Source organism: Leishmania mexicana, chromosome 16, assembly GCF_000234665.1.
Source record: "Leishmania mexicana MHOM/GT/2001/U1103 complete genome, chromosome 16".
NCBI lineage: Eukaryota > Euglenozoa > Kinetoplastea > Trypanosomatida > Trypanosomatidae > Leishmania > Leishmania mexicana.
Genome location: NC_018320.1, coordinates 550,318 through 558,593, shown reverse-complemented (window position 1 = coordinate 558,593; position 8,276 = coordinate 550,318). Strand labels below are relative to the sequence as shown.

Below are 8,276 nucleotides of genomic sequence, written 5' to 3'. Positions count from 1 at the left end.
CCCCTCCCTTCCTCGTCAGCTGCACGTCTGTTTACCGTCCACGTGTGTGTGTGTGTACTTGCTTGACTGGCACGCGAGAGGCAACGTCGCTTACAGCCTATCTACATATGTTTCTATATACATATATGAACATATATATAATATATATCAGAAGTCGCCGTGAGCTGATACTGCCAAGCGGCGTCATGCTCAACTCGCTCGTGGACATGCCGGTGCCAGTGACGGTGCGCCCTCTGCGCGTGCTGGGCGGCGGTAGCTCCACCTCAAAGGACAGCAAGAGCGGGCACCAGTCGCCACGCGGCATGCAAGAGGGACGCTCACCGCCCTACACGGGAAGCACTCACGCAAGCCCAAGGGGCACCACCGGCAAAGCCGCCAGCGTCGCGATGCCGCTCGCCACCGACCTTCTCACTAGCATGGAAAGCACGGTGACAGTGAACTCGTCAACGACGCCGCCACCACGGCTGACGATCACCATCTTCGCGGAGCTCGAAGATGACGTGGAGGCTGGTGGCCTGAGCTTTAGCAAAGCTAGCCACGCCACCGTGAATAGCGTCACTGCCGGCGGTACCTGTCTCCGCGTCGAGCACGACCCCCTCACCCTTACCCAGACCCTCTTGTCGCCTCTCCGCTACAGCTCACTGTGTCAGCGTGCGAAAGCCGAGGCACCGGCGGGATCGGCACTCTCATCAAGCGAGAAGTCAGGCAAAGCAGCGATGCGTCGGAAGAGCGGCTTTCCCATGCCGGCCGGTGGAGACCGCAGTCCTGAGAGAATATGTAGCGGCAGTTTCAGAACGTTCAGTCCTGCCGAGTCCACGGATCTTGCCGTACGGACGGACTCGAGTTTCTTCTCAGGGTTGCCGAATGATATATCGTGGATTCACCGCCGGGTGACGACGTACCCAGGGAGTGAGGCTGCGGACCCGCCTCCCTTACGCATCTCCGCGACACCCGTCGTGCCCATCGTTCCGCACGTCGCCGAGCCGTCATCGCGCAAGCGTGTGGCGGAGGATATGCAGCGGCTTTACGGTAGTCCCGGTGCAGCAGCGGCGTCGACCGCGGTGTCCCCTACCAAAGAAGCATCACATGCGTCCATCTCTGCGACATCAAGGGACGTGTCGTGGTCGGGCGGTTGCCCAGGGAACACCACCGACGCCTCTCAGTCGCCGCGGCTGGCGGCTAAGAAAGACAAGAAGCTATCCTTCTTCACCCCTTCCACCTCCAAGAAGCCGACGAAGGTGGAAGGCAAGACGATGCCGTCCGTAGCGGCTGGCCAACGGCAGGCGCGTGAGCAGATCATCCGGGTTGGAGTGCAGCGGCTGTACCAACGCCTTAACGAGCTGCGCCTCGTTGTCTACCGCGTCCGCAACGATGGCAACTGCCAGTTCCGGGCCATTTCGCACCAACTGTTGGGCAATGAGGACTACCATGACATCATCCGCAGCCAGATCGTCTCCTACATGCGGGCGGCACGAGCGAGAAGCTTCGACTACTACTTCGAGTCACCTGCGCACGCAGACGTCTACTACAACAACTTGGCCAAGTCAGGATCTTGGGGAGACGAGCTGTCGCTGCGGGCAGCGAGCGACTGCCTCTACGTGAATATCCATGTCTTGTCCTCCGAAGAGCGCAACTGCTACATTACCTATCGCCCCTCCGCCGACCATGCCGTCTCGGCACCGTCGTTTCTCGTCGATGTGTGGAAGCTGCGGGAGCGCCGCCGGGCCGAGCGTCGCCTTCTCCGCGCATACGGGCCGCAACAGCAGCAGGGTGACAGCAGCGGCAGCAACACTTTTGGAGGTTCGCGGCAGACGTCGTTATACGCCGGCTCCCAAGGCATCGGCAGCGATGACGAGGGCGAGATGGACGCAAACGCGATTCAGATCGCCCTGCACCGCCGACTGCAGCAGTGCGAGATCCGCTGCAGTCTGCCGCTCTCAGCGACGGGCAGCTACACTGGCGGTGGTGGTGGTGGCTCCAGTCCCGGGGCGGCGACAATGCCGCTCCTGCAGCCTCAGTCAACGATGAGGGAGCCTAGCCAACTACTGAAACCGGCAGCAGTGCCGGTTCCTCGCCTCTCCAGCGGCAACGAGGACGCCTCGGGTAACGACGCTGCGAATCAGGTGGCGAAGTTCCGCGCTGTTGGTGCTGAGGTACAGTCGCTCGATACGGCCACGCAGGCCGTCAACATATTTACCCAACGAAAGGAATCGGCCAACGCGTACAACACGAGTGATGGTGCCGTCTGCTTTCCTCGCAGGCGCGGTGAAGATGCTACGCATCCGCCGTTCACTGGCGCGGCATCGCTTGAGTTCTCAAGCTCATCCTTGCCTCGCCTGCAGGCGCAACACCACGACCTGATGGTGTCTGGCAGCACAACAGAGGAGGCGCCTGTCTCCGGTGGCACGCGGCGGGTCGACACCATGACCTCCCTCCAGGCCCATTCACAGACGATGCGGCACGGGGACGAGGCTGGCGAGATCATGCTGCTTGCGTCGAACACGCAGCGCCGCCGAATGAATCCGTCGTTCCAGCAGAGCTTCTCTTCCATGCAGAGAGAGAACTCGCCCACCGGCCACGCTGACCACTTTAACGTCGACAACGCGCGAAGCAGTTCCCACGCACTTTCCGCCAGTGTTGGCGGAAGTCGTGCCAACTCTCAGCTCCTCGGCAGCCTTGTCCCGCGTGCTGCCACAACTTCTCTCCGACTCGGCACCGATGATGACGGCAGTCTGCCGAGTGGCTCGGATGCCGGCAGCAGCGCTAGCCAGGGGGTCTGCTGCTTTTCTTTTGAACCGCGAACAGAGCCGATCGACATCTTCCTGTCGTACCTTTATCCAGTGCACTACAACTCGCTCAGTGTGGTGCAGAAGGAGGTGCCGGCTGCCGGCACCGAGCCCACGGCTGAGGCGACGACAACGCCTTCTACACCGCCGCTACAGCCGAGTGGGAGTGTCGGCGCGCGCTGAAGCGTGCGCGCACAGGTTGAAGTGCGTGCCTTCTCCCCGTCCCTGGAGCCTACCTCCACGGCGGAAGCGCAGCAGCCATGACAACTGCGTGTGGCAGCGATAGCGGTTCACTTTTCTCACGGTATTCCTTTTCTCGCTTCCATAGAGATGCAGCACGACGCCCCTCAAACCGTTCACGATGGGTGAGCTCGAGGTGGCTCTCCGTGACGTCCACTGCGGGCCCCTCCTGAGGCCGCGCAAGCCTGATCATGATCCCGAACCCTACCGTCACTGTGACACTGACCAGCCATCTGCGCAAGCTACTCGAGCGAATTGCCTCGTGACCACTGCGCGACTATCTGGAAGACAAGCACCAGCTAGGGGTGCCATGGCAGGCGCAATGCTTGCGGACTGTAGGGTTCGCACGGTCGAGTCGGTCGATCACGGCGTTATCATCACGGCGCTGAAGGCGTTTAATGTAGCCTCGTACCCCGCTCGCCGGGTCGTGGACTTGTCACCCTGTCGTCGCGCCTTGGCCTACTTCCGCGAGAACAGGCTGACGATGGCAATGTGTGCATGTCGCATCCGACAAGGATCAGTCCCCGAGGCCTCCCCCTCCCCCCTCCTCATCACTTTAGTGGACTCGCTGACTGTGGCGCAGGGGGGGCGCTTGAACTTTGCCTGCTGCGAGGACATGTCCGTCATCCAAGGCACGGAGAAAGAAAGAGAAGAGCGTTGCAACGGACTTGCTCTTCCTCATGGCGCTCGGCACGGGTCCCTTCGACCTGACACAACCCGCACCTGTGAACAGGCGTGCGTGTCCAGGAGAAGGCGCAGTGCTCCATACCGCCACAGGCTTAGGGCAGCGTTTCACGTGTCGCAGCGCATGCGGGCACGCCATCGAGGTACAACCCCATCATGGCATCGGCGGAAATGGCAGCTGAAAGCAGCGAATCCCTCAGTCGGCAACGCCGCCCTGAAGCAAACCCCAGGACGCAGACATGTGAGCACTGCGCGCACGCGCCGTCATGCATAGCGGGCATGGGGTGCCACATCGAAACAGCATCCAGTGAGGTCAGCAGAGCACGAGGGATAGACGAGGGAGGCGCGGAGCGATCCATGTCAATGAGCCCCACCGCGCGGGTGGACTGATGTGGGGCAGATGCCAGAAATATGGCGAGAGTACCCCGAGTTACACCATCGAGTCCTCCAGACCTCAATGTGAAGAGTCTCCACACCACATGCTACAATGCCGCGGCTTGAAGCGACAGAGAGGGAGGCATGGCATGCAGGCCGTGCACAGGGTCTCATAAGACCCTGGGCTGAAGCTGGCCAACTTCCTCCCTGGGCTCGTGCGGCATGCATCTGGACCCATCCCCTACCACCCACACGACAGACGCCCATCATCTCCGCCCTCGAGCAGGACGCTGGTCGCGGCAGCGCTTGGATCAAGGCGTGCAGCTCACCCAGGTCTGTCTAGCGCACAGCCCGAATCAACGGCAGGACGGGTCGTCCCTGAACGACCAGTCTACATCTGTGGTACGAGGAGCGGTAGGTGAAGGTGTTGTCGTGCGCCTACTTGCTGACCCGCACGTGGGTGAGTAGCATGCTGAACGCAACCAAAAAAAAACGACTAAAAACGTTCCTTTCCTCGCTGAGGCCTGATGGCCGGAGAGAAGCCTCAGCGCGCGGAGCCTCCCCGGGGCCCAGCGCATCTCCACCACCCCTCCCCCCTCCCTCTATCCCCTGCCAAGTACAGCACCACTTCTGCAGGCAATTTCAGGGACCAAGCCACCTGCGCTGTAGCGAAGTCAGAGCGATGTTTCGCTGCTGATGTCGGCGGTGTCAGGCCCTGGATGGTGCTGCGTGGGAGCCATCCGCGACGGTGGGCACACTTGTGTCATCCACGTGATAGGCAAAGTGTCAGCGTTGCTCGGACACATCTTACCCGGGCCTCACACGGCCTACCGGTGGTGCGGAGCCTGAGAGCCACCCCGGGACGCGTGCACCAGGGGTAAGAACTAATGCAATGTAAGCGGCTGTAAGGCGGGGGGTGGGTGGGTAGTGTTTGGTGCAGAGGCCTTGCTGAGCTGACGGAGTCGTCGCGTCGCTGTAACACGCGTGTGTCTAGCGCCGCACTGCACCAGGCGATGAGTGGCCTCTGGCAGACCTGAGTGGGGGAGGGAAGGGGGGGTCGAGTGGCGTCCAACTCATGCGGTACAGCTGGGAAATGGACACGCTCGAAAGGGAAAAAAAACTCTCGCCACCTTCACTCTCAGTAAAGTCAGCTGGCCGCCGCACAGGTCTACAAGTGTACGCGTGTCGTGTCGCGTGGATGCCGCTGTGGATAGTGGTGCGCATGCATGATCGGCGCAGCACCGTGCTCTCTCTCCTGCTGCTTCTCGCCGCTCCTTGAGCGTGCGTAAAGCCGCAGGGCCACAGGGGTGCATCCACATGTGCGTCTTTCCTTCTCTGTCTCGCCGTGTAGAGGTGGCGTCCCTTGAGCGTGTCGCCTTCTTCTGGTCGCGGTGCGTCCTGCCAATCTATCCATCTCGCACCACCACCTCTCTCTCCCTCCCTCCCTCCCTCCCTCCCATGCGCATCACTGTCCTCAGGTGCTTGTTATCCTCGGTGCATACCTCTGCAGGTCCACTGCCGGTAGACACCATCATACGTCCGGCACGGTGCGCGCGAACACTGGCACTCGTACTCGCCATAGCGTCCAGCTAAGCGCTTCTCTCCCTGGGAGGGAATTCGTGTCACGCACGCATATCTCTCTTTCGTGTGTGGCGCAGCGAGTCCGGGCGAAAGATGGGGCAAGCGAAGACGAAGCTGAACATCATCATCTGCGGACTGGACAACAGCGGTAAAACCACCATCATCAACTTTATGAAGCCGGAGAACCAGCGCTCCGAGAACATCGCGGCCACCGTGGGGTACAACGTGGACAGCTTCAAGAGGGGAAATGTGTATATTACGGCGTTCGACATGAGCGGCGCGCAGAAGTTCCGAGGACTGTGGGAGAGCTACTACAGCAACATAGACGGCGTCGTGTTTGTGATCGACAGTAGCGATGCTCTCCGCATGTGCGTGGTGAAGGACGAGCTGGAACAGATGCTCAATCACGCCGATCTCAAGATGGGCAAGGTGCCGTTTGTGTTCTTTGCCAACAAGATGGACCTCGCAGGGGCAAAGACGCCGATGGAGCTGACACAGATCCTGCAGCTGAATAGTCTCATGGGTGATCATCCCATGAACATATTCGCCTCCAACGCACTACGAGGCGAGGGCATTCACGAAGGGATGGACTGGCTGCGGTCAGTGATGCTGCGTCGCCTGGAGCTGTCCAAGAAGAAGTGAGCTGCGCAGCAGAGGATAATGAGAGGAGGAAAGGGATGCGGCACTCGGTCACAGACGGAAGCGCCTCCGACGGGATGGCATCACTATTATCTCTGCCTCTCCGCTGTATTTGTGCACGTGCGGTCCCTCCCCTCTCACCCCCCCCTTTTCCGCGAACCGTCTTTGAGGAGGAGGGGGAGGTGAATTTCGCGGTATCGAAACATCGCGAGCCCGCACAGGGTCGCCTGTGTGCACGACTGCGTGGGCTGATTGGGCAGCTAATCCCTCATTCGTGTACAGCGTGTACGTGTTTACGAGCAGCCGGTGCTCCACCCACCCATCACCCATCTTTTCGTGCCTTTCAGTCCTCTCTCCCCCACCTTACCGTGTCTCCCTCACCCCTCCCATCCTTCGCTGGCTGTGCGCGGAGTATTCCTTCCGGATTGATCCGTTTGTCTCTCCTCAGGAAGGGATGGATGCTGTGCCTCGACGTCAGCCCCTGCTACATATATACATACATGTATGCCTTTTTTCTCTCCCTGTGTCCGATGGCGTTGAAGATACCCTGGATGTGTGCGTTCCGCGAGCGGAGGGGACAGTGGGGACGGACGGTTTCGGATGGGGAGAGGTGCCCTCCATCGCGGGCTCTGCTGCCCCCTCCCCCTCCCTCTCTCTCGACCCGCCCTTCATGGGCGCCTGCTTGTGTGTGCATCGGAAGGTGTCCTGTGTGCTTCTTCTGAGAGAGTTTTCTCTTGTCGCGACAGCGGCGGGCTCGGTGTCTGCTGGGAGTGAAATGTGTGTGGGGGGAGGGAGGGGGGCGGCGGCGCAGCGAAAACCCGGGCCATGGGTGCCCGCGTGGGCGCAGGATTGGGTCTCAGCGCAGCTCGGCCGCTCTGTCGAGGGAAGCAGTCAAGCAACCACCGAGCGAAAGCATTAATGGGAATGAGGGGCCGTGTGAAGGCCTCGTTGACTCTGATGTACGTATTCCTCCCAGCCCGCTGGCCCTTGCACGTGCGAGCGGCCGTCAGGACGGAGTGTAAAGGACTCGGCGGCGAAACATCAACTACTCATTTTGGTTAAGGCCCGACCGCAAGTGCATGGACGGGTATGTTACACACGGATCGCCGCGATGCGCTAAACAGCGACCGTCTCTGCCTCTCCCCTCCTCTCACGCCCATGCTCTCTAGCACATCAGGTGGAGCCACTCTCCCTCCCCCCACTCCTCCTCCCCCTCTTCCCTTCGACTGTGCGTGTTCCTCTCCTCCACATCGTGCACGCCAACACATATGCCCACGCCGACACCTCTGCGCGGCAAACACCCTAGGTTGCCATCCCCATATTTCCAGCCTTCCCATACAGTCAGGCATACCCACTGAGCTTCAGTCATGGCAGCCAACGGCAACGGACACGCCTCCGACGCTGGGGCCGCAGAGGGACACCCGTTCCTCGGTCGCGAGCTACGCGTTGAACTGACGGACGGCCGCGTTATCGTCGGTACCCTCATCGCCTACGAGGGTAGTGGTGACCTGCTGCTGCAGGCTGCTGTCGAGCAGCGCGTCTTCAAAGACGGCGAAGTCACCATGCGCGGGCTGAATCTCCTCGCCATCCCCTTCAAGCACGTGAAGGGGCTGCATCGCCGTCAGCCGGGTCTGGGGCCGATCGTGCTCACCAGCGGGGAGGCCGAGAGGGAGACGCCGGCGTTGATGGTTTGAGGAGCGTGGCAAGTGGTACATGGATCAAGCAGGGCGGAACCGGGAGAAGGGTGAAGGGGGAGAAAGGCGATGGATGGATGAATAGTCGGGAACACAGGAGTTGACTCTCCGTATGTCGACGGATTCTTCCTTGTCACATGAGTTTTCTACAGGCGCCTCCCCTCGCCACCTCGCTCTCTCCCATTGTGTGTGTGCGCGCCTCTCTCTGCCTCTTCCCTTTTCTCTCGCTCGTCCTCTGCCACTGCTTCGCCAATGTTATGGTGATTGTCGTGTCAGG

At 60.9% G+C, this 8,276-nt stretch overlaps 3 protein-coding genes across 3 annotated transcripts; all 3 read left to right on the top strand.

The window, feature by feature from the left end:
- Positions 1-125: 125 nt before the first annotated feature.
- LMXM_16_1385 (conserved hypothetical protein) lies at positions 126-2,969 on the top strand (the record flags this gene model as incomplete). Its single annotated transcript, XM_003873778.1, has 1 exon — positions 126-2,969. One exon carries the CDS (start codon positions 126-128, stop codon positions 2,967-2,969), a length of 2,844 nt encoding a protein of 947 aa, XP_003873827.1.
- A 2,790-nt stretch (positions 2,970-5,759) lies between these two features.
- Positions 5,760-6,308, top strand: LMXM_16_1380 (putative ADP-ribosylation factor-like; the record flags this gene model as incomplete). The annotated part of the gene is made up of 1 exon (XM_003873777.1): positions 5,760-6,308. The coding sequence occupies one exon, from the start codon at positions 5,760-5,762 to the stop codon at positions 6,306-6,308; it is 549 nt and encodes a 182-aa protein (XP_003873826.1).
- Positions 6,309-7,672: 1,364 nt separating this feature from the next.
- On the top strand, positions 7,673-7,999 carry LMXM_16_1370 (conserved hypothetical protein; the record flags this gene model as incomplete). Its single annotated transcript, XM_003873776.1, has 1 exon — positions 7,673-7,999. The coding sequence occupies one exon, from the start codon at positions 7,673-7,675 to the stop codon at positions 7,997-7,999; it is 327 nt and encodes a 108-aa protein (XP_003873825.1).
- Positions 8,000-8,276: the final 277 nt, after the last annotated feature.